General features: G+C 40.2%; 1 protein-coding gene across 1 annotated transcript; it reads left to right on the forward strand.

Moving 5' to 3' along the window:
- Positions 1-5,554: 5,554 nt before the first annotated feature.
- LOC135462736 (glutathione S-transferase 1-like) lies at positions 5,555-11,702 on the forward strand. The gene is made up of 5 exons (XM_064739964.1): positions 5,555-5,719; positions 7,336-7,428; positions 8,053-8,168; positions 8,994-9,098; positions 10,590-11,702. The coding sequence occupies exons 1-5, from the start codon at positions 5,566-5,568 to the stop codon at positions 10,761-10,763; spliced, it is 642 nt and encodes a 213-aa protein (XP_064596034.1). The 5' UTR covers positions 5,555-5,565; the 3' UTR covers positions 10,764-11,702.
- Positions 11,703-15,080: the final 3,378 nt, after the last annotated feature.

Below are 15,080 nucleotides of genomic sequence, written 5' to 3' on the forward strand. Positions count from 1 at the left end.
CTGTGTTAGCTGTGCACCTACGGGGAAAAGGAGTCGGTATGACTGCCGGGCGTGGTGGGCAAACTGAAAAAATCCCCACTGCGGTGTGGCTGCTGGAGAGCAGTCGAATTCCGTGGGGGTGTGCGGTACTACTACAGCTGGAACGAACCCTGGAGGCGTAAGGCGGGGCTGCAGTACTGTGTAACACTGAGAATAGGGGAATAAATGTTAAATCAAAGCATTAACCAGAGCTAGAGTAGGGATTTTTTTTCAGTGTTCACACGCGGAAATAGTTTGTGTACATTTTGAATGAACCACCCTGATTTGTTCTTTTAACATTTTTATTGCGTTACAGTTGGTCATTTCAGCGTTCTCCTCCGACACTCTTGATCACACCAGGCCTGGTTGAATTAAGATTCCGTGGTAGTTAGGCCCGTGCCTAGGGCGGCCAGTTGCGGAGAAGGTACGCTGGTTCTTTGTAGCATGAAACGCAGTGCATAATTGTCATTGTTTCAGACAGCAGCCATCCGCTTTGTCAGTTCCTAGACTCCTCATGTGCAACACTTAGATGGTCCGTTGTACAACAGCTACTGTAAATCCCAGCAAAGAACTACATGTACTAGCTAGAAGCTTGGACTTAGTGACCTCATTCCTAATACGTCCTATTGACTTACACGTGACCTGAGCCGTGTCCAGCAGAGCGCCCAGAACAAGATTACTATGTTGTGAAGGAGCGAGCAATATTTACCAAGGTTAATGGTGAGTGCCAATGGAAATGTGTCCCAATAAACAGGCATCTATTCCTATCAATATTCCGAGCAGAAATTAAAATACAAAAAATCGAAACGAGTCAAGTTTCAGGTGCATTAAACGATAAATGTTATGTTTCGTTTTAATGTGATTGTATGTTTCATGCGATGAAAACTTGCCGTTTTGAGTATTTCTAGACCAGCGTCATCTAATAAATTACAATGAAAATCACTACATTTTGTTTTCTTTTACCTAATTCTGCTGAAGACATCGTGCTTGAGGGCGTGTAATTCGCTACTATTTAAGTGTAAGACCTGTTTGTCTGCGGTTGAATCACCTGCGAGACTATCTTACGTTGTCGGGTGGACACGTGACTGGCTTTTGGGGAAACAAGTGTTAAATATATGCTGGACAAAGAACGCAAATGCTCTGGTGGGTTTTCACAAATGCCACAGCCTGAGAATTTATTATGTTAGACAGAGGTAATCAGCATAAAAGTAGAGGTATCTGTAAATATGTTCCTTTCCCTTCCTTCCTTCTGAGTTTGGATAGTGTTCCCGCTGAGGGACTCACAAGGAGAAGCAGCCTGGAGGGTAACGTCTGGCAGTCAAGACGGTACAGCACCTGGGTGAAATGTATGAATGAAGACTGGCTGTGATCTTGGTAAAACACGTCTTGACTGCTCGGCTGTCTTGGAGGGAATGGGGAGAGCTACTAGAGCTTTCAAGTATTAATGAGTAAATAATTTAGAACTTAGCTTTCAAAGACTTAATAGAAGTGCCATATGATCATAACAGGTAAGTTAAACAAGTTAAGGTGTTGGACGTGATTATTAACCCAATTATATAATAGACATGTTCCATTGTGTCCACATGTATACACAGTGACCTGTACACATACATGTAGGTTAAGGTAGGTTGAAGTTGAGAGGTCAGCCTGACAGTCAGACCATAATGCACGTAACGTTTAAGCATGGCATCTAGAAACCAAGTGACATCATGCTAACAATGATTGCAATATAGTCAATACTAGAGAGGCCAAGGGTCACAGGGTTACCGGTATCCTGTTTAAGAGAGGCATCTAAACATAATGTCGAGTACGTTGCCAGGCTAATAAGGGGCCAAGCTCGCGTTAGAAATTTAGATGACTCAGTGTATCCACATGATGGGTACAAATGCATTTTATGATGCCAGGTCATATTTCATATATAACAAGACATACTGGTCTATGCCAGCTGACCTTCACCTCCAACCAAAACATAACATTCTTAAATTACTCTTTCGATCATTTAACATACAGGTTACAAATCAATAGTGTAGGCTAATGTATGCAATTCCTCATAATGGAACAATAATCGACCAGGTCTACATCAGTAGAACGATATAACATCAACATGCTTGTCAGACAGGGGATTTTGATAATATCTATAAACTAAACACAATATTACCATGCGATAGCCTATATGCATATTAACTGTATATACAAAGTTAATATCTATATATATGTATCTATCAACAATAATAACAAATGCTTACTGACTGGCCATAGAGAACATGTACACTGGACTCAAAATGTCAAAGTCCAAAAGTATGATAAATTCCAGTATATGTGCATCTGCAATGATATGTAATTTCTGAGGACTGTGTTGTGTTAAGACAATCACAGGCATAACTAAATACAAAAACTCAGAACAGTTACAAGTGGTTGCTTTTGTACTGAGTTTTCATTTGGTCTGTGTACTGCTGGTGCAGCCATCTTGTTTAGCCACTTGATAAAGGCTGGGCTGATAGGATGAGATTAACCAGCAGGGGGCATCAAGGGCAATAGATGCCAAGGAGAAATTAATCCCTTCCAGATGTGCTGCCACCTTGCTTACATACACTGGGGTAATACACATGTCTGTAGCTACTGGAGGCTGGCATGGTCAGCTCAAACAAAGGAATTAGGCTTGACCATGTGTTAACCAGTGTAAAAGGAACTATCTGTTCTGGAAGTTTGGAGATCAAGTTAAGTTTAGGCAAAAGCTAGTAGTTGATACATATAATCCTTAAATTCCAGATTAATTTAAGTAAACAGTGGTCACTTTTAAAACTAGTGAACTTAAGTGGGATAATGGTTTCAATGTAGAGGTTTATCCCAAACTAACACAGCTAACCAAATATTTTCACTGTAAACAAGTTGATGGGAGAAGCAGTTATCCCACCTGTTTCTTAGTGTAAATTCCTGAAATCTATTCAGCCAATCCTTTTAGAATGTGTGTATCTCTTTGCAGAGATCACACTAACTTGTGAATAGCTGACCAAAGTAATAACTTAAATTACTCAAAAAGATGTGCATAATATATCCTATATGGCACAGTCAGATAAGTGCATATGTAACAACAATTACATATATCAGTTTTGAGATAGTGTTCTGAGACCACAAGGGTTAAATTCTTACCTGGGTGAAATGTATGAATGAAGACTGGCTGTGATCTTGGTAAAACACGTCTTGACTGCTCGGCTGTCTTGGAGGGAATGGGGCTAAAACAAAGGGCCGCATGGCAAGGCTGGGGTGTGGAGGTCATGTGACCTCCCACCCCCTCTCAGGCCATGGGCACTCCCCCACAAGCATAAGGCTTGGTTACTGATGTGACTAGCTTACTGGTGAACACCCAGAGCAGATCTGGTCTGGAGGTTTGGGCAGATCTGACCTGGGGGTTTACATAAGCATTTACAGTTATTCTAAACAGTTTAGAATAAAGTCCTACCTGTGATAAATTGACAAGAGGCTATATTCCATTTGTTTATTTATTTATTTGATTGGTGTTTTACGCCGTACTCAAGAATATTTCACTTATACGACGGCGGCCAGCATTAAGGTGGGAGGAAACCGGGCAGAGCCTGGGGGAAACCCACGACCACCCGCAGTTTGATGGGAGACCTTCCTACGTACGGGGCTATATTTCACCCGTGACGTGTGACCATACGCCATGCAACTACCACACTGCTGTCGCTGATCTGTTCTACTCTGTCTTTAATTATATTGATAGGCACAACAGTTATCCAACAGCAACGTCTACATATTTGAATAACACCGAAGTAAAACATTGTATTCATAGTGGATGATTACTGTTCATATTGTTTAACTCTAAGTGACTAGAAAATATCTGGCTAAACTTTTATCTCGGCTAGACGAATTGAACGAGGTAATACGACAGATGGCACTGTACACGTACGAACGCGGCTGAGGAGCTTATTATGGGATCGTGGCGGATTTTGTTTCTTGACGGTTGAGACGGGGTGACCGGTTCAGTGTTCTAAGGGAGAGTTTTCTGATGTAATACCAATGACCTGAAATGTCACGGTCATGTACTTGTTCGTTCGAAAGAAAGATCCTTATGGTCTCATGAACGGTACGCAATATAATACAGAAGATGTCATTATCAAACACAGAGAGGCAAACTACATTGATCGTACTTGACCAGTGCAAACAGGCCTACGCCGTTCTCCCGTCTAGTAACCCGCGTCCTATTTTTTCGGGCTGGGTACGCTTAGCCCCTATGTTAACCCATAGGCCTCTTAAAGGTTTTTCAGTGTGCAGCTTTTCTGGTGTGCATTCAGGAGATATCACATGAGTCTGACATAGTGTGTTTACACAGTACGGTTTGTTAGGGCGCGTGACTGAGCGTGGAAATCTCCCAGACTTGTGTCATCATTCAGTGAATGGCTGCTCGGAGGATATATAGAGAGCTCCAGGGTAACCGGCCGGCTATCGACCTCAGCTGACTTATATACAGGGCGACCAAAAGAGGAAGCTTATCACAGGACGTCCCGTTCACCGGTAGGTACATGTATGCAGGGTTGAATATATAGTAGCAGTAATTACATGAAGGCTTGGAGGCCTACCTGTACACAGCGTATATAAGATGAAGTTTGTACTGAAATTACGCAACTGTATTTTGTGTATGTGTCAGCATTATGTTGTAGGCTTGGTAATCTACATTCGAGCTGTAACTATACTCTGTTTCTTTTGGAGAGTCGCCTCTTTTCGGCTGCCTGAAAAATCAGACATAATCGCTACCCAAGTTGCCTGCAGTCGGTTTCATGTAACAACCCAAGCTCTAGACATTGATACGTACCAAAGACCGACAGTATGCGCATATTGTCTTCATCGGCAATACACACCCATTGTCAAAATCGGCAATATACGCACATTGTCTAGATCGACAATTTTCGCACATTGTCTAGACTTACAATATACGCACATTGTCTAGATCGGCAATAGACGCACACTGTCTAGATCGACTATATACGTATCCTGTCTAGATCGGCTATATACGCACATTGTCAAAATCAGCAATATACGCACATTGTCTAGATTGGCAATTTTCGTACATTTTCTAGATTGGCAATTTTCGCACATTGTCTAGATCGGCAATATACACACATTGTCTAGATCGGCAATATGCGCACACTGTCTAGATCGGCAATATACTCACGCTGTCTAGATCGGCAATATACGCTCATTGTCTAAATCAGCTATATACGTACACTGTCTAGATCGGCAATATACACACAGTGTCCAGATAGGCAGTATGCGCACATTATCTAGATTGGCAATATACGCATACAGTGTACTTCTACTCTTCTCTATGGACAGTCGGGAGTCAAATCTTCAGTGAATGGAAAGTTTTCAATTTATCAAGGATCAAGAGAATTTAAAAATGCAAATTTATTCTCTGTTGTCCTCATCTGAGACAAATACACTGTTTTATTAAGAACGCGCCATGAAGTTTGCTTTATTTCTAATTTTAAGTATTTGTTGTTGTTTTTTTTTTTTTTCAGAAAAACCAAGATGCCTAAATATAAGCTGACCTACTTTAACTTCAGAGCAAAAGGGGAGATAATCCGCCTTCTGTTCAAAGTGGCTGGTGTGCCTTTTGAAGACTTTCGAATTGAGGTAGGGGCTGATCTCAAACCTCCAGAGGATTGGCTCAAGTTAAAGCCAAGTAAGTGAGAAGTTTTCAAAGAAACACTACTAAATACTAAACGAGAATATAAAACGAGAATATTACGTAAGAATGTTTTTTTTTTTTTTTTTTTTCCTTCCGCCCACGGTCCTTTAACACTTTTCAGAGATCGTGGATGGTTACGAGGCCGTGTGCCGATAGTTTGTGACCGGATAAGAATGGCCTATGGTTTACATGTGTGAATATATGATCTGACTATTGGACTCCTCTCTAGGCTTATGTTCATGTAACAACGAATATTTCGTCTTTTTTTTACATTGAATGCATGATTTACACTAAGTAACGAGATATAGTGTGGTCTGAGTAATGAATAAGTACGTGGTATCGCACAGTTACGTTTAACATGTGATATGTTAAGGGTCCACCAAGCAAGAGGTGAAAAAGTTCGACCGTACGTTAGGTCATGCTTTTCACTTCTCAGTTCTTAAAAGCTCCCCGAGGGTAACAATGACCATAATATGAGGAATGCCTGAGGTTCATCAGACAATTGCACTGCATCGGAAATTTTGCAGCTCTGGATACATGTGATACCTTTATATCAGGAGATATGACAGATGGCGGATGGCCCGCTTTTCTCTGTGTTTCCCCTTACAATAAATTTGACCGACGTCATTTGAGTCTAAGGCCTTTTGGTACGTTTGGCGTTACGCAGGAAGTTTCAGATCTTCTCTCCACAATTTTGCAGGTTTCGTCTAACTCATAATTAAATTCGGCAGGCGTGTTATTCTGTTGCCTGAATTACGTTAGTGTAAATCGGATGTCACCATTGTAACGCCAGTGATGCTAAAGGATAACGAAGCTTATCAGTACCTCGTCCATACAGCGTAATGGGCGCCACAACGGTGTCCACACTTGGGACATTACACACGTGCTATTATAATATTGGGGGTATTATATCGTAATTAGACAGTTTATCAGTGAGACATCTTATGAAGGAAACGATATTCAGACAACCACGTTTAATTTTTTTCACGAGGTGTGTACATTTGCTATTGAAGCATTTATATGAAGAGTTATAAAACTGTAAATCAAGTAAGCTGACAGGAGACCGTGCTTCACCGGTTACACATAACCATTTGCCATCTATTATGCTGTAGTCGCTCCTTTCACTCTCGAAACCGCAGTCCTGTATATCATATTTAATCAGTCGAATGTGTATATGTAAATACCTACTTACTGACAAGTTTGAATGTCAAGTTCGACATGTTCACTAAAGAGAATACGGTATTTGTGAGGTATTTGTGAGCTTTGACGATTACCATCACGCATGATGAACAACCAGTGTGAATGTCTCACCAACGTACATTTCCTGGTTTACTTCAACCAAAATGACGTCTACACCATCGCACGTGGTGCACACTTGCATATCTCATGAACGTACGTTCCCCGGTTTACTTCCACCATAATGATGTCTACGTTTTAAGTGTAGTTTTCTTGAATTAGGGAGTAAAATACGAACCACGTAAAAATATAAATATTAATCAAAGATTTATTTTCAGTTATACTGTGGTATTTTCGAGGACCATTTCAACAGGATAAGAGATGTTGCCGGTGTGTGTCTTTTGATAACATCAATGTATAAACCGTCTTTTCAGAGATGCCCTTCGGTCAGATTCCCCTCCTGGAGGTAGACGGTAAGGAACTGGTTCAGACGATTGCCATCAAGATGTACCTGGCACGAGAATTCGGTAAGTCAGTTTGCAACCCGGAAGCCCTCGTGTGGATTTACAGATGCTATCACCTATTATCCTCAAGGGAACAATTAGCAAACATTTAATCAAATAGCTGCCCACTTCCAAGTTTGGCACTCAACACAAGACGGTAGTTCAAGTATGCTTGTCGGTCCAAACCTCTGGTGACTAACCTGTGTCATCGGCATAACATTTGAGTCAAACAGCACCATATGCATTGATACATTGTGAACATTGTGATCCTTTACATACCAACGTTACATCCTGGATCAAGGAAGCAAAAAAAAACAAAAAAAAACAAACAAAAAAAAAACAAACATACAACAAAGAAAAACACACTAACAAGAGCAATGCTGCTGAAACCGTGCTAACAATGCATTTGGGATTTTCCCTTTCCTGGATGGGGAGAGCCGTTGAAGATTTCAAAATCGTCTTAGTTGCACCCCAATCTCCAACAGGGGAGTCCTATTAAAGAATGCATGAAACATGGGGGTAAGATTTATCGGTAAAATAATCACTTGACAATTAAGTAAATGGTAAACACAATTGTCACCAACGTCCTTACTAACTGTGGAAACAAATGACATGTACGTAAATACATGTCTACATTTCACCTTACAGGCATGGCGGGGGAGTCCTCGTTTGACCAGGCCAAGGCCCTCATGTGGCTGGAAGCTGGTGATGATCTGTATAATCAGATGTCCGCCTGGGTAAAGGAGCAAAACCCGGACAAGAAGGTAAGACTGACTGGACTTACATGTATCACCCATGATATACATTAAAACGATAGGGAGGTTTCGAGCTGGAACTCTTTTATCGCCAGAGGTATCAAACGAGAAAAATGTTCGGCAGCTATTTTTCATTACGTATACCATATTATGGGTGTCTCACATGTCTGAAAGAAGTTTCTCAAAAAGTAATTCAGACTAAACTAACGGTGGGTAAAGCTGAGGAACTGAACGTTTATGAACCTGAGAAGGTCCTCATAGGAAAGAGGTGCTATTGGTGCCTCTGGAACACGGTGAGACAAGTAGCCTGTAAAATGTCAACAAAGGTTTCCTAACTTTTTTGACAAGTCACGTAATACAGTGGGACTGTTTACCTTTAATAACAAAACAGTTTGAATTCGAACCCCTCCTACTGGTACTATAGCAGTAAGCGATGCATGAATCGTGGGCATGGGGCAGTTGCTAGTATTTAAGGTTTTACATGGAGAATAAAAAATAATCTAACTGAGTTGAATTGACATGATGTCATATTTCACTTGCTCTGTGTGGAATTTTGCCAACGACCACAGTGTCGTCGCTGTTGTCCACAGTGTCGTTTCTGCTGTCCACAGTGTCGTCGCTGCTCTGGTTTTACTCTCTGGTGTTAGGCCATAGTCTTTTCCATTTGACGCCTGGGTTTATCTAACTATGAAAAGTGTTAAAAGACGGTGTACAAGTGTGGAAATATATGAAAATAAGCAAACATAATCCATTCCTAATTTACATATATGTATCCGTGCATAACAATTAATACATAGATAATTATACCAATGAATTAATGCCTCTTGATTTTAGGAAGAATTGAAGACCAACCTTAAGACGGTGACCCTGAAGTTCTTTTTGGAATACCTGCAGAAAACTCTCTCTGCCAACAAGAGTGGATATACCATTGGAGATAAGGTATCTAAATGGTGATTAGTGGCGAAAGGCTCGTACATTTTAACTTGTTTTCATTTATTTATTAATTTCATTGGTGCATTACACCGTACTCAAGAATATTTCACTTACACGGCGGCCAGCATTATAGTGGGAGATGCTGGCCCACGACCCACGACCATCCGCAAGTTCCTGGCAGACCTTCCCACGTACGGCCGGACAGGAAGCCTTCATGAGCTGGACTTGAACTCACAGCGACCGCATTGGTGAGAGGCCCCCGGGTCAGGCCGCAAAGCTAGCGCGCTAACTAACTGAGCCGCGGAGGTCTCCTTAATCTTATTTTTCGTGATACATATGATATTATATGTAAATATTCATTTAGCCACAACTCCATGGTAACATTAGGTCTGATCGATTGGGACATTGAGCTGTGTATTAAGGATAATTTTATACACACACAACTTGTGCATTCCGTTCTGGTGTTTTACTGAAATCATTCATTATTCCTGGTGAGTGTAATTGTTCCAGTTCCAGTATAACAGTTAGCAAGAAATACACCATCACTGCTTAAATAAGTTGGTTCGTCAGGAAGCTGCCGAAGTGCGACGGTTTATTCTGGGCTCTTACTCTTGCAGTTTCTTCCATCCCAAAACCTAACCGCTTTTGGAAAAGTCTTAAGTATCACTTAATCTATAAATCAATCAATGACCTGTATCGCACTGAACAAAGGCCTATCGCCTTATCATTGATTTTCTGATAATGATAGCGTGAACTTCATACTCACATCGATTGGAATAAGAGTCAGAGATAAAGCCACATTCTTGTAACAGCCCTTTCTCAGTTTGAATTTCCTTATTAGCTTTGTGTGCAACATGTGCGCTTTATTTAAGACCATATCATTTTGACACAGGGGCTTCCGCAACCGAGTTGTTCACATGTCAACGCGGAGAAATAAGCCAGAAATCTCTCACCAATGCGGTCGCTGTGAGTTAAAGTCCAGTTCATGCCGGCTTCCTCTGGGGATTTACGTGGGACCCGCAGATGATCGCGGGTCCCTCCGCGCCACTCACAGCTCTGCCCGTTTTCTCCCGACCATAATGCTGGCCGCCACCATATAAGTGAAATATTTTTGGGTACTGCACAAATCACCAATCACCAAAAATAATGTTAAAATGTGACGACCACTCCAATACAAACAAAACCAAACACAGGTTTAGCCCTGCTACTTGCACATGTAGTGAATGTTTACATGTGTGTTTTATGAATTTATTTATTTATCTAAATGGTGTTTTCCGCCATACTCAAGAATATTTCACTCATATGACGGCGGCCAGTATGACGGTCGGAGAAAAGCATTCAAAAGCAGGGAAAGCCTAAGAACATCTTACACATCTGGGTGATCTTTCCACCAACGTCCGGAGAAGAAGCCAGCATGAGCCGGAATTGGACCCACAGCCTATCGTATGAATAATTTTGTACAATTGCCCATTGCTGGATTTGGTGTTTTGCTTGCAGCTGACAGTGGCGGACCTCTTAGCTTTCCAGTTACGAGACTGGTTAAGCACCGTGGGTGAGGACATGACCGCAATGTATGACAGCTACAGCGATGTGCAGAAACTCTACGCCAAGATTGGAGCCATACCAGCCATCGCTGATTGGCTGAAGAAGAGACCCAAAACCGCGCTGTGATAGGTGATAAAGGGAGCGCATCCTCATTGTTCCAGTCATTGGGTTATCTCCCATTTCTCTATACTTTATTTGGATTAAACATAGATGTACTGCTTGTTTTTCCAGAGTGTTGTACAGCATGAGTGGTCAGATCTAGAGTTTACATGTATATCGGCTTTATCATTATTCGGCCAACCTAAAACTGGCAACAGTTTGAATGGCTTTGAAGGCATCAATCTGGCATACCTCAATTGTTTTTACAGGGATTCTTCTATACTTACATCTATGTTCTTCACAATCATATCATTAACCACCGAGATATCGATATAAAACAGCATGTACATGTATTTTGACATAAATTTTTGATACGAAAAAATTGACGTTGTTATTCTCTCGGGCTTAAAATTCGTCTATTTTTTAAGAGCCATAAGCGTTAAATTGCCTAGGTTCTAAACTGAGGTACAAATGTAGATCATCAGATGTCATTCTGTAGTTCTATATGAATATCATAAAGGGGAAAACCAGTATATAAATAGCAAGGGGAAGTAACCCCTTGAATTGACATGAATGTCAGATTTGTCTCCCTTTGTAGGCTTGACACTAGAACTTACCTATATGTATATGTAAGCGATTGTTTGAAACACTCATGCCGTGATGCTGTTATTTTTTTCTATTCTGTTTGTTTATTTCTATACATATTTTGAAGCTGCAAATCTCAAATTGTTATATTTTAATGATGCTTTGGAAAAATAAATAGAACGAATACGTATCTAATGCGAAATATTTGATTTTCTATGAATTGATGTTAAATTTTATATCACAGGTCGACATAGAATGTAGACTATTATTGCTGTGACTTTAATAAACGGTGTAAAGACATCGGATTTGTGTTGTCACAGACAGCGGGTTGTTCGATATCAATGACAAATTCCAACGATTTACACAATAAAACTCTCTTGCATACGTCTCATTGTCTTTTATCTGTGTTTGCCCATCGTTTTTATTACTCTGTAAAACTTAATAGGATATTTTAACCAAAAGACGACAAAAATCTAGCCAGTGCCATAGGATTAGCGCATATTATCGCCTACACCATTACAGAAAATGTCGATGTGGTCTTGCGAGCAGGACCGTCTTTAAGTGAATGTCCTGTGTCAGAAGAGAAGAAATTGACCAATCGACAGCGACCAGCTTTCATCGCTAACTGCCTCTTCCACGTAAAATGCTCCCACCCCCACCCACTACCACCACCATCCACCCCCCCCGCTCCCCCCACCCACCCGTCTTCTAATTACTCATGTATATGTATGCTTGTGTTTTAACATCATACTTGGCAATTTTTCAGTCATTTGACGACGAGGAATCGGCTGAATATTCATAGTTTGCTAAAACATGTATAAACAGTATATTGTCGATAACCGGGTTTCATCGTATTTGAGGTAGAGCCTACAGCGCACAGGTTTTAGTAATGAAAATTTCCTGAAACCAATCAGGTTTCATAACACGGTGTTGAAGTATATCTCAGGAGGTAGAATTAAAGGAAACGTATGTGTGCAATGAAAATGAAGAAGGTATGCCAAAAGATGAGACAGAGAATCATTTTGAGGATTCTTTTTTTCTGTTTTTAAGGTCCCATTATTATAATGCTTAATTTTCGTCAAAGCTGGGGAATGCTGACAATAACGTCATAGATAACTTCACTGAGTAATCGGGGTCAGTTTAGCCCCTCCCCCCACCCTCCAGTACTTGTTGCTGCCTCACTTGTCCCTCAGTACTGAGAGGACAGCAAGGAAACAGAACTGGTTGACCCCGTGTCAGCTTAAGTATGTAAGTGTGTCTGGTGTCTTTGGCATGATACTTCACTGGCGGCAGCAGTTTGGTGGCATGGACTCGCATGGCACGAGAAGATATAATGTACATTTAAAGACACCTAATGACTTCTCGTCGACATATAAATGAAAAAATCGTATGGGATGACGTTAAATCCCAAGAGTTCATACACACATCCGCCAAGGGCTATATAAGTTCACAGAAGAGCCCGTGTACTGTATTACGTGATCATATACAACTTGATATTATGTAAGCCACCCACAGTGATGAAAACTAATTAGCAGGTAAATTAATTTAGAAAGTAAGAACAATAATCATCAGTGCCATTTTTTTATTATACATTTTAATGGAGGTAGGCTGCGGGATTCAATAACGTAGTGATTCAGTCTATTTTTGCAGACTGACATACAGACAGAATTTGAAGGATGACCTGTCATACTCTTTAATGCATTACATCATGGAAGTTCTTCACTTTACTCTTTTTATAAATAATCACATTTTTATTTTTATCCTAAACACCACTCTAGAGACCTCAATACTGCCTTGCACGTATATTTGTATCCATAGGAAAAACAAAGAAACAAAGGATGTAGTATACATTGATTTAACTCAGGAATAGCATTCAGTCGGTTGGGGAAAACGGACTTTTCGTACACGCACACAGAGCAGAGAAAAAAAAACAATAACTCCTTTAAAGCAAAATAAAGTTAAAATATGAAGTAAGATTCATTAGACCGACAATTGAAAACAACGTGGAAACATATTTTCATGTAGCATTTTACATTATATTAAACAATGTTAAAGGCATCCAAATGTTTGAATTCTATGGTGGGTCGTATTGACCATACTGATCTCACCTCACTTTTTATCTTTATTTTTACCAGTGGGAAGAAACTTCTAAGAGCATTATTTCAAAAATCTTTTACCATGCGCAAAGGGAGCTAGTCCAACATTCATCGTCGTGTTTAGCGTTGGAAAAAAACTTCCTGTTACGTTAGATGTATGCTGTTATGTTCATGGTATCTTTTTTGTCATTTAAATCCGGATTACTGCCATTTAAATCCAGTGTGACGAGGGAACGATTGATCTATAGTACAGTAGTTGCTTCCTTGGCAGAAGGCTACAGTATATTAACAATATAACCTCAGATTTCTGTTAATTTTCCATTAGCGACAATGATAACTTTTAGTGTTGTATCTCAGTCCCAAACATTCCGTGCTTAAAAATCTTTCCTTGACCCAGCTTGTGAGAAAACAGCCATAAAAATCTTGACATAAGTTGACCTTCAAGATCTGGAGAGTGGGAAGGTCTTCAACAACCTGCGAATGGTCCCGGGTTTCTGCAGGGTTCTGACTGGATTCCTCCCACCATAATGCTGACTACTGTCGTATAAGAGAAATATTCTTGAGTACGGCGTAATCAAACACCAATCATATAAATAAATAAATAAATCAAATCAAAATTTGGACCATTCTATGCCGGCAGCTCGGAGGGGTGTCTAGCAACGCCCCAAGGGGACGTCATTCGCAGCATCATCATCACCTCTCTCCTTGTGTCCTCTCACCAAGAATTTTAAGATTAAAACTGATACCTGCCCAGAGTTTGGACGATTTCCATCATTTTGATATCAAGCATGCAGCTGTAAATCAAAACTGACCCGCTGGTAGCGAAAAAATACTTTACACCCTATATTGTACTGCACTGTATCATACACAAAACAAATGTCAGTTTTTTTATTCGTTTAAAGCTTCATGTAACAGAGAGGCAGCAAACTATATATGTTGCTGTGCCTATGTACATGCGTGTATAAGCACACTACGACGTATGGAGTTAGAAATAAATCATGGAAAAAGGACTCCAGCAGAAGAACCGGCTAGGTGAGTCGCCCAGAGGACAAATGGATAGATGTTTTAGATGGCATAATATTTTTCACAGACTGACAGTTGTTGATTGCATTGCTTCTCTAAGTAGAATCACAGCACGATCAAAGCTAAAAATAAGCAAGAAGTCACGATTTAGTATTCATATGTTTCTTTGGAAATTTATTGACGAGAAAAACTATGACATATTTTGCCGTACTAGCTAAAGACAACGTACAAATTCTTAAAACCATGTGGTAAACACATTATATACTTTTCGCAGTTTTGAGCGAAAAGAAAAAACAATATAAAAATTTGAGCTTAAATATGCGTGTACTATTCACGCTATCGTTGCATAAAGTACCACAAGTCACGTTTCCAGCACGTACTGTTGTGATTTGGCCTGGGAGGGTTAAAAAAATCTGTTTCGCCATCTGAAAAAAGGATTGTCGGATTATATATAAAATTTTGTACAAAGAAGTAAGTGTACAAGAATTCGTCTCAAAATAATGTATATAAACGCATGATAATGCGTTAGTATATATGTATCAAACCGGCAAAACCGGAAAAAAATATGCGAATAAACATAATGACTACGCATAGATATGACGTATTATATATCAATGACGCATACACTCAAGTGCAGGCT

This window comes from Liolophura sinensis, chromosome 2 (assembly GCF_032854445.1).
Source record: "Liolophura sinensis isolate JHLJ2023 chromosome 2, CUHK_Ljap_v2, whole genome shotgun sequence".
Taxonomy (NCBI): domain Eukaryota; kingdom Metazoa; phylum Mollusca; class Polyplacophora; order Chitonida; family Chitonidae; genus Liolophura; species Liolophura sinensis.

Bases quoted from the DNA above. Each gene is read 5' to 3' on its own strand.
- LOC135462736 (XM_064739964.1), top strand. From the start codon at position 5,566: ATGCCTAAATATAAGCTGACCTACTTTAACTTCAGAGCAAAAGGGGAG. The intron at 5,720-7,335 runs GTAAGTGAGAAG...CCGTCTTTTCAG, and splicing joins TTGGCTCAAGTTAAAGCCAA to AGATGCCCTTCGGTCAGATT. The intron at 8,169-8,993 runs GTAAGACTGACT...TCTTGATTTTAG, and splicing joins AGCAAAACCCGGACAAGAAG to GAAGAATTGAAGACCAACCT.